This window comes from Notolepis coatsorum (genome assembly GCF_963971535.1).
Source record: "Notolepis coatsorum genome assembly, chromosome: 1".
In the NCBI taxonomy this organism is placed as follows: Eukaryota; Metazoa; Chordata; class Actinopteri; order Aulopiformes; family Paralepididae; genus Notolepis; species Notolepis coatsorum.
In genome coordinates this window covers 258,599,512-258,616,692 of record NC_140165.1, presented here as the reverse complement: position 1 = coordinate 258,616,692, position 17,181 = coordinate 258,599,512, and the positions used below count along the sequence as shown (strand labels likewise).

Here is a 17,181-nt window from a genome sequence, read left to right as displayed (position 1 = left end):
GCACCAACAGTTGGTGCAAATAAAACTCCTAATACTATAAAAATTAACAAAATAAAGCACAGTCTCGTCGGAGCGATCAGAAAGGCAGCCATCACAGCAGCGCCAGTTCAAAGACAGTGTTGTGAAGAAGGCACGACAACGCCTCTACTTCCTCAGGCGCCTAAGGAAGTTCCAAGTCAGTCAGAAGATCCTTAGGAACTTCTACTCATGTACAATAGAGAGCATCCTGACCGGCAACATCACCTCCTGGTTTGGGAATAGCACTGCACAAGACCGTAGCAGACTACAAAGAGTGACACGTTCAGCCGAACGCACAATTAGAGGGGGGCTTCCCACCCTCCAGAACATTTACAACAAGCGGTGCAAGGGGAAGGCTAAGAGAATTATTAAGGACTCGAGCCACCCGAACAACTGCCTCTTTGAACTGCTGCCGTCAGGCAAGCGATACCGGAGTCTTATGGCGAGCACAGAAAGACTCAGAAGGAGCTTCTATCCCCAGGCCATCAGGCTGCTAAACGAACAATAATCGCTAAACGAACAATAATCACTATGCAACAACCATCAAATGCACACAGCACACACACCCACACGCACACACACACTCACTCAAACAAACAACACACTGCAGCACCCACTCTCCACACTTTAGATCACACAAACACACTTACACTTTATATTTATTGATAAAGGATTTGCACTACAACTCGTACACCTACTGTGAATTGTACCTAAACTGCACCTTGTCCATTTATGCCTTGCACTATATAGTATTGTATATTAGTACACTGCACAGTATTGTATATTGTATGGTAACTACGTCTACGAACATTGTACATATGTCTAAACTGAACACTGTGACCTCTTTTTTTTCTTCAAATTTTTACTATGTTTTTATTTCATACTTATCTTGTCATGCACAGTCTCTGGAGCGCAACAGTAAGAAGCATTTTGTACAAAAGTATTCTGTACTTCTGTATGACAACTATTAAAGAAACTTGAACTTGAAACTTCTAATTTGCATTGAACCTAAAATATGTTTCTGACAACATTTGTAACGACAGGATTGCTATGAGTCATATTTGATCTGCAGAGTCCAGTCTGAAAGTTGGATCTGAATTCCGTTTGACGGTACAGGGTCACGCACCACTGCTAGATGTACGATAATTATGGTACAGGGTCACGCACCACTGCTAGATGTACGATAATCATGGTACAGGGTCACGCACCACTGCTAGATGTACGATAATTATGGTACAGGGTCACGCACCACTGCTAGATGTATGATAATTATGGTACAGGGTCACGCACCACTGCTGGATGTATGATAATTATGGTACAGGGTCACGCACCACTGCTAGATGTATGATAATTATTGTACAGGGTCACGCACCACTGCTAGATGTATAATTATGCTACAGGGTCACGCACCACTGCTAGATGTATGATAATTATGGTACAGGGTCACGCACCACTGCTAGATGTACGATAATTATGGTACAGGGTCACGCACCACTGCTAGATGTACGATAATTATGGTACAGGGTCACGCACCACTGCTAGATGTATGATAATTATGGTACAGGGTCACGCACCACTGCTAGATGTATGATAATTATGGTACAGGGTCACGCACCACTGCTAGATGTACGATAATTATGGTACAGGGTCACGCACCACTGCTAGATGTACGATAATTATGGTACAGGGTCACGCACCACTGCTGGATGTATGATAATTATGGTACAGGGTCACACACCACTGCTAGATGTACGATAATTATTGTATTTGTACAATAAAAGCAGCTCGCTCGTTACAGGCACAGAAACAGCCCGTTGAGAACAGGACTGAAACAGAGAGGTATAGATGCTGCTAGAATGCTTTTTCTTCAGCAAAAACACCTCTTTCTTCAGCTGAAAGAACTACGTACAGAATATTAACTTGTTGAAAAGGACTCAAATATGTCCACTTTGAATAAAACAGGTCTCTTATACCATCTTTTAATACCACATTGGCTATTGCATGTACATATTTGTGTTTTATTACATACATACCAACTGTTCTTCCCCCAGGCCATCAGAGCCTTGAACACTGAACTCTCCACGCACAAGCACACATGAGCACACACACAACACACACACTGTACACGCTCACACACTAGCAGCCACTTTAACATGAGCACACACACACTCATGCTGCACACGCTCACACTTATGGACACTTTACAGAAGGAAAGGTCACTTTAAGAATAGTATAGCTTGAGATTGTATAATATAGCATTGTATAGCAGTGTACATAAAGACCCAGTGCCTCATCCGTAGCTAACAGTGTACTGCACTACCACAGGACCTAGCATGTCCTACCATGCTCTGTAAATAACTCGATACCGATATGCCTACTTTGTTTAATTGTTTATTGCACTATGTCGCTCTATTGGTTGGACTCTTATTATTATTACTATTGTATTATGCACATCGTTGCGGGCGAGACCCCCCGCATTTCACTGTATACCTGTATGCCGTGACAAATAAAACTCTTGTATCTTGTTTTACCCGTTTTATTCTCCACCCATTGATACTACTATCACCGACATCTAAGAAGGGAGATCCCCCCTTGAACGGCCCTTCTAAAGTTTCTCCCCTCCACGTTGCCTGTGGTGCTTTTTTCCTATTGCTAGGTTTTTAGTGAGTTTTTCCTTAACTTCGCGTGGGGCATATCTGGGAGTGTTGCATTTATTTATTTTACATTATATTTTGGATTTCATGTTGTTTTTTGTTTTGTTTTTGATTAATTGTGATGTTTCTTCTCGACTTGTTTAAAGAAGACGTGTCCGGCCCATGGGGACATTAATGTGTGTTGTCGGGCCTTACAAATAAATTAGATTTTCACTGTAGAAAGGGGCTTTTTGTTAAACCCAGACACAAAACAAATAAACACAAACGCCAAATGTATTGCATTAGAATGCTGAATGTGACGTATCCTTACCTGTCCAATCACATACTAAGGGTCTCAATTAACACTTTGAGTGCCACGCCGGGTTTTCCTTTTTACCCCCTTGATGCCACCATCCACTCCCAATGTTAACGTTAATATCGCCTAACCTATGTTTTAAATTATGGCTATAAGTCTAATCTGCCCGTCGCTTATCAAAGACTCATTTTCCAGTCAACATTGGCAAAGCAGATTGTATTTTTATCGCTTCATTTCCGTTTGATAGCATTTTGAAAATCACCCGTTTTCCAGGGAAAAACAACACATTCTATGATAATCGCCTTTTACTGGAATATTCCAGAACGTTGTCATTTGTCGGCCTATTTATGAATCGTTTCCAAATAAACGCTAGATGATCGATAGTATATGTGTGTGCACGCACGCTCATGCCGTGCGCTGATAATCGCTGCTGTTATTTCCTCATGGCTTTTATAGTCAAAACAGTTATATCACATATAGTGGAAACGCTTATATCTCCGTGAAAACGAGTCTGATTATCCTAACACTGATAACATAGCTTCCTTACCTGAGGTCAGATGGTATCCAAATGGTTTATTCCAATTTCCGATCGCCATTCGAAAAAATCGATAAATGTATTGATCAACCGTGTATAGAGTAGAACACATGATCCGCGCGGCTCAGAGGCTCCAGAATGAACTCTGGTAGACCCCGGCTGCATCAGTGAGAAGTAAAATGTGGAGTCAGAAATCCGTTCTCCCATTCACTTTCATTGAGTCCATTCCAAAAGGGTGATTTACCATCTGGGAGACGATAGGGGGCGCTTTTTTCAGATCTGAGCGCCGGCGGTCCCTGGATCTCCAACGGTAGGCTCGCGTGATGCAATATGATTTCAGATCGCTAATAAAAAATAAAAATAAAATAACCCGAATATTCTCTGGCGTGGCACTCAGCGGTCGGGGCGTAAACCCGAATATTCTCGGGCGTGGCACTCAAAGTGTTAAGGAAGAAAATATATAAATGATGTAAAACCTACTGAGCAGGGTGTCATTGTAGGTAATACAGCATCTGCCTCATGTAATGCTTCTTTCGGTGACCCGACTGGACATTTCTTGGAGCATTGTGGGCAGGAGTGTGTGTACATGTGTCTTTTCAAATGATTCTAGAAAGCCTTTCTCACAGTACGAACACCTCTTCTTCTCTCAGGTGTACATTGACACATTGGCGGTGTGAGTGGCGCAAGGGCTGTTCGTGTTTTTCTTCGGTCATGGCGTGCTATTGGGGTGTGTGTCTTGGATGGGGATGTAGTAGGGATTTATGTGTGGGGTCATATTTAGCTAATAACACTTAAAATCATTGCTAAACAAACGTAGTGCTGAAAATATACACTTTGACTGCCGTTTTGATAGGGTTAGGGTCTTTACTCTTGGCTACATTTTAAAAGGAAATGCAACATTACTTAATACGGACTGTAGTGATCTATTTGTGACGTGAAATTAACCTCTGCCTGATTTGGGCCGATCAGGCATCAGTTCAGTTCAGTTCAGTTCAGTTATTTTTTATTTCGGGCTTTGGACACATAACAACAGTCATTCCATAAATCGCCAACGTTTTATCAGCTGCTATTGCAGCATTGTCCAATTGTCCGAAAAGGGCTAGAGAGAAGCACTAGGCTTGTCGGGCCCTACCCCTGAAGACTTACGTTTATTTTTTTCCCCATTTACATACATATAGTACACATTACAGTACACATTACAGTATAGTATACCTGCAGTATATAATAGCATACTAGTATATAGTACATAATAGTGTATACAGCACATATATAATGTGATATTAGATATATAGTACATGATATATACAATATAATATAGTACCATAATATAATAGTATATACTGCAAATATAGTGTAATATGATATAACGTACAATACGTTTTTTTTTCATTAATATGCAATTAAAGCTCTTCTTCCCTTCTGTACCTATCAAAAATAGATTTTTTTTGTCTAGATTTGAATTGATTTATGTTTTCACAATATTTTAGTTCATCCTTTAGCCCAGGGGTCAGCAACCTTTTTGACATGGAGTGCCTGTTTGAAATATAGTTGTAACTAGTGTGCCTCAACAATTTTCCATGCATCGTAAATTTTTTTCTCATAATCAGGTCTTTTTAATGATAATTTTTACATTATTACATCATTATTGTTATTGTTATTATTAACAATATTATTATGATGGTTGTATCAACCCTAAATCTGAGTTGGGGGGGGGGGGGATGCAATGCAGACAAACAGCTGCATACAGTGCGACCATTTCACTCACATTTGCCCATTCATTTTTGGACACATCACACACCATCGGTGTGTGTACTGTACGTGTGCTGTCATAGCTCCACCTACAGGCCTAATGGAGAACACCAGGAGAACACCAATAAGTTTTGATTGATCGCAAGACTACACTGTACAAAAATAAATAATAATAAGTTACCAGAACTTAAAAATATTGAGTTCAGTTACTGTGCATTAAGGTTTTCAGTTTTCAATCCATAATAAGTTAACAGAAAAATAAGTACACAACCACATTATTTCAACCTAATTGTCATTGTTTTAAGAACACAAGTTGACTTGGTAATACTCACATTTTGAGTAAAAAAAATGGCTTTTAACATGTGCAATGTTCAATGAAATAGAAAAATAAATAATATAAAATTGTTGATTAATCCCACTGGTCACAATGGTGACCGTAATAATGTTTTTGTTATAAGGCTCTGCAAATGTTACTGAATGATGTAGCAATGTATTTCCAGCTAAATTGAAATAATAAACAAATAAAGGGTCTCAATTAAATATGTGGTAGTAAAAAGAACCTGTGGGAGGATTTCAACAAGATAAATATTAATAAATATATAATATACAGTGCAAAATATTTCACTATAATATTTCAAAGCAAAAAAAAAAAATTATATATATATATATATTTTTTAATGCTGCCCCCTGTGCCTATGAAAATGCCCCTGCGTGCCTATGCAGGCACGCGTGCCTAGGGTTGCCTACCCCTGCTTTAGCCCATTCCACAGGGTGGCTCCGTAAGAGGAGATACACATTATTTTCAGGTTGGTTTTTATCACAGGTTTTTTGAAGTTCAATGGTCCTCTGAGGTTGTATTGTACATTTACCGGTAATTGATTATTTCTTGCTTTGTACATAACTTGCAGAGTTTTAAAGTTTACAATATCAATGAATTTCAAAATGTGTGATTGTAGAAACAGTGTGTGTGTGTGGTCCCGGTATCCTGCATTGTTTATTACTCTTATTGCTCTTTTTTGTAGGATAGTCAATGTATTTATGGTTGTTTTGTATGTGTTGCCCCATACCTCTGTGCAATAATGCAGGTAAGGCAAGATCATTGCACAGTACAGAGTGTGCAATGAGTTGGGATTGAGTACATGTCTCACCTTACTAATAATTGAGATGCTCTTTGCCATCTTAGCCCTCACATATTCTATATGGGGTTTCCAGCAGAGTTTATGGTCTAAAATCACTCCCAGGGATTTATTTTCATATACTCTTTCTATTCTATTATTATCTATTATCAACTGAATGTCTGTATTTATCTGGCAGTTTCCGAACACCATACATTTTGTTTTATTTAGATTTAAAGATAATTTATTTATATCAAACCAGAGTTTGTATTTATTCATTTCTATTGTTAAGACCGTCATAAGCTGCTGGATGTCCTCCCCTGTACAGAACATGTTAGTATTATCAGCAAATAGTACACACATGTGTATGATTAGAGCAAGGAAGGAACCCTATCAAGCAAAATGGCAGGTCTTACCTTTTGTTTCACATGACTGTCTCCCATCTTTCCACTTGTAACCTTCACTCAGTGTCCTATGAAAAGAAACAAAGGTCCAGAACAATAATTCAAATTAGATCAATCAAATATGATGAATTATTTACATTTGAATTGTCACTCATATATTTCCCAGGGCTGTTAAAATTAACACATACATTTTTTATTATTTTGTAAAACTTTAAGAGGCTGTAACTATTTTCAGACCACTACAGGGCCACAAGTCGCCATGATAAACAAACTCTGTTTACCCAAAATGAAAGCCTTGTCACGTATAAACTATAAAAATGCATTACTGTTACAATCTTGTTGTAATCAAGAGATTACCTGGGAAAAAAAGGAATTATGTGCATGGATTATGACAAACTTTCTTGGGCATTTCCTGGTTGTAACACCTGGCTGGTGTTATAGATAACATTCAGCCACAAGGTGTCCCACTAGAGCACCAGCATGTCATTTATCAGGTGTGTTCCACATGGAGAAATAGGAAGTCGAGAGGGGATACATGCCTGCTGCAACATTCATTTTGGACCCACAATTCGTTTTTAATGATAAATCCATTAACCAATACTTTTTTGGGGGAAAAGCAATACATTTATTCTGCACCTTTCTAAAAGCTATGTGGATTTAGCCAATATATTTGTAATGATTACTCTACATAAGGATTATCTATAGTACCTTTAAAAAAGGTAAATACTTCACCTACAAACTAGTGCTGTCAGGCATTTTTTTTTATCTAATTAATTACAGGATTTGTAATTAATTAATCTAATTAATCGCATTTTAATCGCATAACCATTTTATGCCTGATATTCTATAATCATATTTCAAATTGCATGTGTCCGGATGGCAGAATTCAGTACTGTATCTACAAAACCTTCTGTTTAATCATCTTCCATCTATTAATTTGCTTAGATTTGTCAGGTCTGGTCAATTTGAGCATGGTGTTATTCACAGTCAAAGATAATAAAAAAGAATTATTGATATTCTCATTTGGTTCATTACAATTTACTCAAGCCTAGTAACGGACACAGTATTTCTGACACTGGGAATACATTCCCTGAGATCCATAGATGTCCCTAGAATCAGATACCAAGCACATGCAAATGGACATATTTAAAAAAAAAAAAAAAATCTGTAAATGTGTATTCTACGTTCTTATGGAATGAGATAAAAAGAATAAAATAAAAAATGTCATACCGCGATAATTTGCTGTGTAATTAATTAATCTAATTAACGCGATAAATTGGCAGCACTACTACAAACATATTACTGTTCTGACAATATTGATAACAGTAATAAACAGTCGCTGAAAAGAACACTTTCTTTCAACCTTGACGTGTGGAGTCAGACTCGGGTAACGGCTGACTCTGCGATACGTCTGACTTGTCCTCGCCTTCTTCCTCCTTACAATCGGCCTTGGAGGGAGCTCTTCGGAAGCTCTTCGGAAGCTTTTTGGAAAACCTTTTGGACAGCGTTAAAGAGTGATATTTTGGTGAAGATGTTGAGTAATCAGAACTGTGTTCAGTTTCAGAGGTACTTAGCTCCCCATCATGTTCAGGCTCAGACTCAGTTTCACATGAAGGTGTCATCTGTGGCCTCGGGTTCTGATCCCCGGTCTCAATGTCGCCGTCCTCCTCCTCTGGGCCAGAAAAAATGGGACAGTGTGCATAATTGATGTTCTTGGCCTTTAGGAACCCGTCTAGAGAGTCGAACACCTCTATGTCAGTGGAGGGAGACGCCGCTGCTAGTTTTGAGGTGGAATCTTGATCTATGGATTGTTCCCGTTGCAGATCTTCATGGTCCAACCCTTGCTCTTTAAGTGAAGCTTCAGTCTTGACCGCACTTTCACACTGTGAAGAGTTAAAGAGTGCATGTTTAGAAGATTCAATATGTTATAGGCTCATATCTGATTCATATGTCCCATGCATACTGATGTGGATACACAGATACTGATGCCAGTACTGAAGGTGATACCAGGCTAAAATACTGCAGGTACTGAGGGTGATACCAGGATCAAATACTGCAGGTACTGAGGGTGATACCAGGCTAAAATACTGCAGGTACTGAGGGTGATACCAGGCTAAAATACTGCAGGTACTGAGGGTGATAACAGGCTAAAATACTGCAGGTACTGAGGGTGATACCAGGCTAAAATACTGCAGGTACTGAGGGTGATACCAGGCTAAAATACTGCAGGTACTGAGGGTGATACCAGGCTAAAATACTGCAGGTACTGAGGGTGATATCAGGCTAAAATACTGCAGGTACTGAGGGTGATACCAGGCTAAAATACTGCAGGTACTGAGGGTGATACCAGGCTAAAATACTGCAGGTAGGGTATATTTGCAGTTGTGAAGTTAATCTAGCTCACTTGGAGTGTGAATGTGATAGATCATAGGACTACTCAACCTCTATATCAGGGCTGTACAGTGCGACATATGTATCGCACGTGCTACAGCAACAGCGGTCTGTGCGATGAATGGATTTACTTCAGTAGCACTTGTGCGATAGGCATTCGGTTCATATCGATACTCTTATTTTGAAAATCCTGTTGCGGGTCTCATTTCCGCCTAAGCGCAGCTCCAGCTATAATAACTATGGCTCCGGCAGCTAGCAACGTTCAGGTTCATATGATACTCTTATTTTGAAACAACTCCGTGACAACTCGACGAGTCATATCCGCCCAGTCTGTGCTATTGTTTATGATATTAATTGAAAATAGCATATGAGAGTATTATAGTAATAATAACACATGGCGATATACTAAAAAGCTATTTATAATTTTTGGCTGGTGGCTGGTAAGTCAAAAAGTTAAGTTTGTTCCCTGACTGCAACTAAATAACACAAATACAATAGGCACATTTGTGACTGTTACAAATATAACACGTTTTATACTTGTGCTACAAGATTTTGGCCAGTGCTACAAAACTATCAACCTCTGTAGCACCAGTGCTATGTGCAAAAAAAGTTAACGTACAGCCCTGCTCTATATATACTAGAGAATAGTCAGATATAACGTAAGGTTATGAATATAACCAAGTTCTATGAATGCTAGTGACGCTCAGCGTCATATTGCATATATCTCGCTTCAGTGGATATCAGGCCATGTGAGCGGCGCGGCGCGTGAGCGGCGCGGGCGGTTTTGACGTGAGCGAGGAGTGGGTTTTAAAATGGGTTGGTGCGACGTCCGGAGCGAGAGTTCTCCTCCGCTCCAATCCACTCCAGGCCGCTCACAGTGGTTTAACACTGATGTAATATACATGTAATACAATGCCAAAGCAACAGATGGCGATGTAAAAACATGAAGGCCATTTTCAACCAATGAGAAGGGTGAACCTGTGATATCCTGTTCAGGCTTTGTCACTCACTCCTGTTAGAAAAAGTATCGACGCCATTGTTGTTGTCGTTAGCTTACATGCTAACGTTAATGGCAGCGACCATAGCATTGTGGCTCGGCTAGCTATCATCGCTTAATAGAGCTAGTGAATGGATAAACAACATTATTTAACATTGCAGAATGGGTACAATTACAATGCGGCTCAATACAAACAATTGTTAAGGGGCCCAGGGGATGTAGACTGTTGTAGTTTGAGCTAAAAAATATGCAGAGCGATGTGGCGCGGGGAGCGCTCGATTCAAGGTGAGCGGTGAGCGAGCGGAGAGCGACTTGGGGGCGGGGTCAACATGAGCGATTAGCGGAGCGGACCAAGCTTTAAAGAGCGAAGAGCGGATTTCTCGCCCGCACCGATCCGCTCACGTGGCCTGGTGGATATGCACTGAATACATTTCAAAATGTATCTTTACATACCAACATCCGTCTGGCCACACCCCCATCTGCTACCTATATAAGCAGGGGTGGGGCCACACACTCATCTCCTTCCCAAAAGATTTCACCACAATGAAAAATCAAGGGCTGCAGTGGTGTCTAGACGCTGAGCGTCACTAGCATTCATAGAACTTGGTTATATTCATAACCTTACGTTCTATATCATGCTAGCTTCCGCTCAGCGTCATATTGCATAACAGGAGCTGAGCGGGAGCTAAAAGCTCGACAAATGTACCCTGCTGAGGCCCCCCACAACAACAACAATCAGACCGGAGAGGAACGAGCCCCCCCGACCCTCCCTAATGGAGGATACCCTCCCTATTGGAGGACGGGAGGGAGACGGATCCGACCGTGCGAAGAGAAACTCGAGCAACTCAACGCACAGGGTGAGCAGACCGTGGCTTGACCCCACGACTACGCACACGCACAACCCGCATGCCACCAGGGAACAAACGGAAGGAACAAACCTCGTTACCGCCCCCAAAATCACGGGGTCGAGAGCAAACTCAACCCTGTGGCAAGGCCGTAGCAGCGGAGCGCGAAAGAAGACCCAGACCCACTGAAGGGACTGGATCCCCCGGAAAAGGGGGCCCGGAGAGGTCAACGATGCCACAGCATCAAGACCTCACCAGGCGGTCACTAGTGACACCGCCCCCCACATCGCCAGCATATTCGGACAGGGCCCCTCCAAGAGCGGGCCCTTCCCCCCACTAGCACGCCGCCTGGCACACTGACCCTGGCACACTCAGGCAGTCAGCATGGCTGTAACTCGAAGCACTCAAGAGGCTACACTACAGCGGGAGCAGGCAGCGCACCGGGGAGACGACCACCAGAAGGGGTCGATCTCTCAATCCAGGCAGCAGGCATTTGACCCGAACCTGGAGCACTGTGGACAAGACAGGCGCCAAAGGGGTCAACTGAAAACAGCATCCCCGGTGGAAGGGGCGTATGCTGGCATTGTTGCGCACCATGACAAAGCCTCCACCAAAAAACCCTGACCCAGAGGGGCCGAGGCAGAGAAGGCTGACACGATTGGCAGACGTCATGAACGTGCAGGGGCACACTCAACCGGGTAACACACCAGGGAATCAACCACCCTCTTGGTACCACATGCGGTGGTTGTTCCTATAACACCTCAAGAAAAAACTCCAAAACACACCTGCGGGTATACACTGGCTATACCGCAGTACAAGTGTTTCAGTTTTCAAAAAGGGGTTATTCCAGGCCTACGGGTCGACGAAACACAACTTCGGACCGGGCCTAGCGGCCCGGGAAGCACACAGGGATGCCAGAGGAGGTCCATAAGACCACCCCAACAGCCCCCTCTTACGCCCCGCCATACGTAAGAGAGGGGCACAAATAATGGAGAACCAGCCCCTTCATGATAGCGCAGGGTACAACATGTACCCAACAAAGGGTCTCCATAACGCCCAACCATGTGACACCCGGGCCGACCTGGCATTTTTCCCCCCGAAAAAAGCACAAGCCCCTCAGGGTACCAGAACAGCAGATCTGCGTCCCCGGCGGACAACTGGTTAACTTACCTGGACCAGCGTGACCAGAACCAGTCCCGTGCCCTAATCACGCCGACATCCCCACTCCAAGAGAGGGGGTAGGTACGCGTGTCGATCTAAAACATGAAAAGAGGGCGCCACCCAGACGGTCCCATTCGTACCGCGCTCAGTGGCCCACCCCAAGGGCGTGAGACCCCTCTACCTATGTTTTGATCTATTCCGTTAACATCCCCCAGATATGAACAAGAATTCGTCGAGACCTAGTAACAGGCGCTCGGAAGAGAAAACCTCCATCCCAGTTGCCCTATAAAAACGCTGTTTTAATAACGAGCAACCAAGGCGTACCAGCCTCATGCGTGATTCTTATCAGAAACACCCCGAGCCAGCACTATGTACGCGTCGAGACCCAAACACATCAATGGATAGACTAACAAGACACCAGACATCGTTCCTCCAAGTCGCCTGGGAGAACGACAAGGAGCCGTCGTGCGTTCATGTTCTTTCCTCTTTTTATTAAAAAAGAAAGAAACACAGACTGACATGAATCCCACGTGACGCGGCTGAGGGTAATTTTTTTTTCTTCATTTTTACATCCCGCCACCCTCGCCACAGGGAGGAGACGGGAATCCCCAGAGAGACTTCCCACGCGAGCTGTATAGATTGAAAAGAAATATTGCAACATTGAGCTATGTAACACTTAGGTTAGGGCTCTCCGAGGAGGAGGCACTGAACCAATACACACTCAATAATCGAATTGAATCGAATACACATACAATAGAGCAGAACTCCTTTTTGAAGTTCTACTCACCTTGACAATCTGAGGAGGATGCTCTGAAACTCTGAGGAGGCTCCCTCACTGGGAAGGAGAGTCCGAACTCACAGAATGCACTTCTCCCTGAGGAGGAACTTCGTGAGGAGGAGCTCTGACAACTCCCTGAAACAGATCCATAACATGGAACCTGAACAACTCACGGAAGTCTTACCAATAGAAACACGCTCAGTGACGTACTCTATGGCGGGGGAATTTCCGCGGTGCACACGCCCAATTTTTCAGGGCGTGGGACCAGGAAACTCGAGTCACTAGTGGAGCGAGGCAGCTGGTTCTCTATACACAGGAGTACACAGGAGGAGATGGGGAAACCCCGCTTCACTGGAAATTAAATGAGAGTCGAGACACGCTTACCGTTGCTGCGGGCTAACTGGCTGTTCTGAGAGCTAACTGTTGTGTATGTGTATCACAACGGTGGTCACGCTTTACGGTAATATTGCGACAGTGATGTGAAAATACCGTAAAACGTTGTGGTAACGAGTGTGTGTTGTTGTGGACTGGTGGAACAAGCAAATAAACGGTAAAACGTTACGTCGCAGTCCGGTGTGTTTTTTAATACACAATACTAACGTTACTAGTACTAGGGTGTTGCGGGGCTCTTGGCTACCATTCTGAGAGTTAACGTTAGTATTACTAGGTTGCTGCGGGCTTCTGGCTAGTGGCTCCATTCTGAGAGCTAATGATAGTAGCACTCGGATGCTGCGGGCTAACTGGCCATCTCCGCGACTTGTTTACTTGGTAACACGGGTTGCCACGGGTTGCCCCCCCCCCCCCCGATGAAAATGAAAGTCATACCGTTCAATACCGTACACCGCGGTATTATATAATCAAGGTATAACGGTATGAAAAAAGTGATACCGCCCAAGCCTAATCCCCACAAACACAGTGACACAATATATTGTAAACAAACATGTCTGAGAGGAGGGGGGGAAGCCCCAGGGAAACCGGGGGGTCACCCCTCCCATCTTACCCTTGACACGACCAAGTTGAACAGGTACCCCTGTTAATATGTGAACATGCTGTTCATTGTCATCACAGGCTGAGAAAAAGATTCATTCCTCAATCACATGTCACTAAGCATAGCTTCACAGGTTAATTAACCCTCTTAGTTGTGAGTTCACCCACATTACAAACGTTACATGAACACACATGTTCTCATCACAACTAACCAGTTCATTTTTACACATGTAAAAAACAACGCAGATTTTCTATGGAGAGAGAAGCTATACCAGTGACAAGACAATTCACACACAACACGCGTCGTATCCTCAATGTATTGCAGCAACACACGTTTTGGAAACATCGTTATTACAAAACATTTAGAAGGGAAGAAAACAAGAAGTGTTTAAAGTCCGGTCAGGACTCCTACCTTCACCCTGAGCGCAGGCCGAGAGGACTGCAACACTGGTCAACCGAGTCGAACCCAGCATCTCCTGCATTGGTGACGAGGGTAATGTCCGCTACGCCACCCAACCGCAGTTCTCCATGTTGACGAAGTCCTCGCTGGCATGGCACCCGGGTGTAGGGCCGACTAACATCCTCTGTCAAAGATGACGTCGTAGTCAGAGTGTTTAAGGCATGTTATAGTCACAGTAACGTTCAACAGTGTAGCATTAAGCTAACAGCCGCCCGACTGATAGCAACAAGCTAACGTTTACTAGCCTAGTAAACACAACGAGCTAGCGCCGCAGCTAACAGCTGACTGGCTAACAACAGTAGGCCACAAACTAGCACGCCAGCTAAGCAACTATCACCTGAACTGTACACAACGACATAATAAGCCACACTTCAGACAGGCCGCCGCCTGAGTCCCTCCCCATCCTAAGAGGGAAGAGAAAAAGAAATGTCAAACACAGTTTTCAACAGTGATTTACCAGACATACAGCGGAGCCGGCACAATTCCCATCCGGGCTGCAGCCGACTTGAGCATGGATCTTCCGATAACGGAGATCCATGCCCACATTTCCTCGTTAGGGTGTACTCTCACTCATGTGAAAGATGGGGCCTGCACGGGACAGAGAAGCATCCGCTTGTCCAGAGAATCCCGGGTTCAACCAGGTCTCGGTCGCGGCCCACTAGGTTGACCATCATGGGCGTCAGACCAAGATCCTCCGTCCGCCGCTTAAGAAGCCGAGCAGAGGACCCCAATCCGGGGCTGGCCGTCGTAAAATTGTCAGCTAACCCCCATAGCGTCAACAGACAACTAGTGCTCGCAAGCAAAACAGTACTCACCCAGCTCGGAAGCAAACCGGTTTCTCACAACAGCCGGTGCCTCCCACAGTCCAGCTGTATGACCGGAGGTTCAATACCTATCCAGCCGCAGCAAGGAGGACTGCAGGTGGGGAGTATATCAGCGGCGCGAGCCCCTAATACGAAAAAGCCGGTGGAGGTCAGAATGATCATCATCTTCCAGACGCTCCAGTGACGAAGACAATATCGCCGTATTTTCTCGAAAATAGTGAGAGAGAAAATAAAGATATAATGTCAACGTATCTCCTTGTCTTGTTTTTCCTCTCTTCGTTTCCTAATTCAAGTGGTGGTATACAGGCACTTGTTCGTGGTGAAATTTGAGAAGGAGATGAGTGTGTGGCCCCACCCCTGCTTATATAGGTAGCAGATGGGGGTGTGGCCAGACGGATGTTGGTATGTAAAGGTACATTTTGAAATTTATTCAGTGCATATCCACTGAAGCGAGATATATGCAATATGACGCTGAGCGGAAGCTAGCATGATATAGAACTTCAATTAGTAAATATAAATGGTCATATTTAACCTCAGTTAGTAAATGTAGAGAATAGTCATATTTAACCTCAGTTAGTAAATATAAAGAAGTCATATTTAACCTCAGTTAGTAAATATAAAGAATAGTCAGATTTAACCTCAGTTAGTAAATATAGAGAATAGCTACTGATGTTTATATGATACTGTATGACTCCTACAATGTGAATGTAAGGAGTAAAAATTATTCACACATCCTTACATATTCTGTACACTATGTTCTCAGTTGCTCTATAGCTCCTGTCTCTGCTCAGTATCTGCTTCCGACACTATAATGTAAACGGCCTATGATATATAATCAGCGAAGGGAGATGTACCTTATGGACTAATATGGACATAGTCGAGACACAGTAGTTGCATCATGAGAACTTACACATCAGAATTTACATGTTAAATATGTATCAAGTAATATGACTTTGTCTGTGACAGATATAAAACATGTACACTGTTACTGTGTTACGGTCTCTTATATCCTCTGCTCTTTATCCTCTCCTCTTCGCCACCCTTCTTCCCCACTCTTTTACTAATGAAAGAGCATTTTTATTTCCTAAACTGTATGGATCCATATTATAATAGACAACCTTATTGAACTTTAGGAATTGTCTCCTAATCATTTGGATATTCATTTCAATATTAGCATTCCGATTTCTATTCTTAATACCTCGGACCACGGATCTTGATTTAGATCAAAACACATCATTACAGTGATATAATCACCTGCATAAACAGTGGCTCAGGAGGTAGAGCGGCCGTCTGGTAATCAGAAGGTTCCTGGTTCGATTCCAGCTCATCCCGGGCAGTGTGTCGAAGTGTCCTTGAGCAAGACACATAACCCCTAACTGCTCCCGTTAAGCAGGTTGGCACCTTACATGGCTGCCTCCGCCGTCTGTGGTGTTTAAGTCCTGCCATCCTCTTGAAGCTCTTCCCACACTGGTCACAGCAGTAAGGTTTCTCTTGTGTGTGTACCATGTTGTGACTTTTAAGTTCTGCCTTTCTCTTGAAGCTCATGTCACACTGGTCACAGCAGTAAGGTTTCTCTCGTGTGTGTACCATGTAGTGACTTTTAAGTTCTTCCATCCTCTTGAAGCTCTTCCCACACTGGTCACAGCAGTAAGGTTTCTCTCCTATGTGCACCATGTGGTGTCGTTTAAGTTCTTCCATCCTCTTGAAGCTCTTCCCACACTGGCCACAGCAGTAAGGTTTCTCTCCTGTGTGTACCATGTGGTGTTGTTTAAGCTCTGCCTTTCTCTTGAAGCTCATGTCACACTGGTCACAGCAGTAAGGTTTCTCTCCTGTGTGTACCATGTGGTGTTGTTTAAGCTCTGCCTTTCTCTTGAAGCTCATGTCACACTGGTCACAGCAGTAAGGTTTCTCTTCTGTGTGTACCATGTGGTGTTGTTTAAGCTCTGCCTTTGTCTTGAAGCTCCTGTC

At 43.3% G+C, this 17,181-nt stretch overlaps 1 protein-coding gene across 1 annotated transcript in view; it reads right to left on the bottom strand.

The window, feature by feature from the left end:
- LOC311234687 (uncharacterized protein) overlaps positions 1 to 16,916 on the bottom strand; it is a 28,928-nt gene extending 12,012 nt beyond the window's left edge. Inside the window, exons 1-3 of the mRNA XM_084321931.1 lie at positions 16,468 to 16,916; positions 8,134 to 8,653; positions 6,783 to 6,838 (exon numbers count right to left, since the gene is read on the bottom strand). Coding sequence (XP_084178057.1) covers positions 6,831 to 6,838; positions 8,134 to 8,653; positions 16,468 to 16,911 — 972 coding nt within the window. The 5' untranslated portion in view covers positions 16,912 to 16,916 and the 3' untranslated portion in view covers positions 6,783 to 6,830. The remainder of the gene's footprint in view (positions 1 to 6,782; positions 6,839 to 8,133; positions 8,654 to 16,467) is intronic.
- Between the last annotated feature and the right edge of the window lie 265 nt (positions 16,917 to 17,181).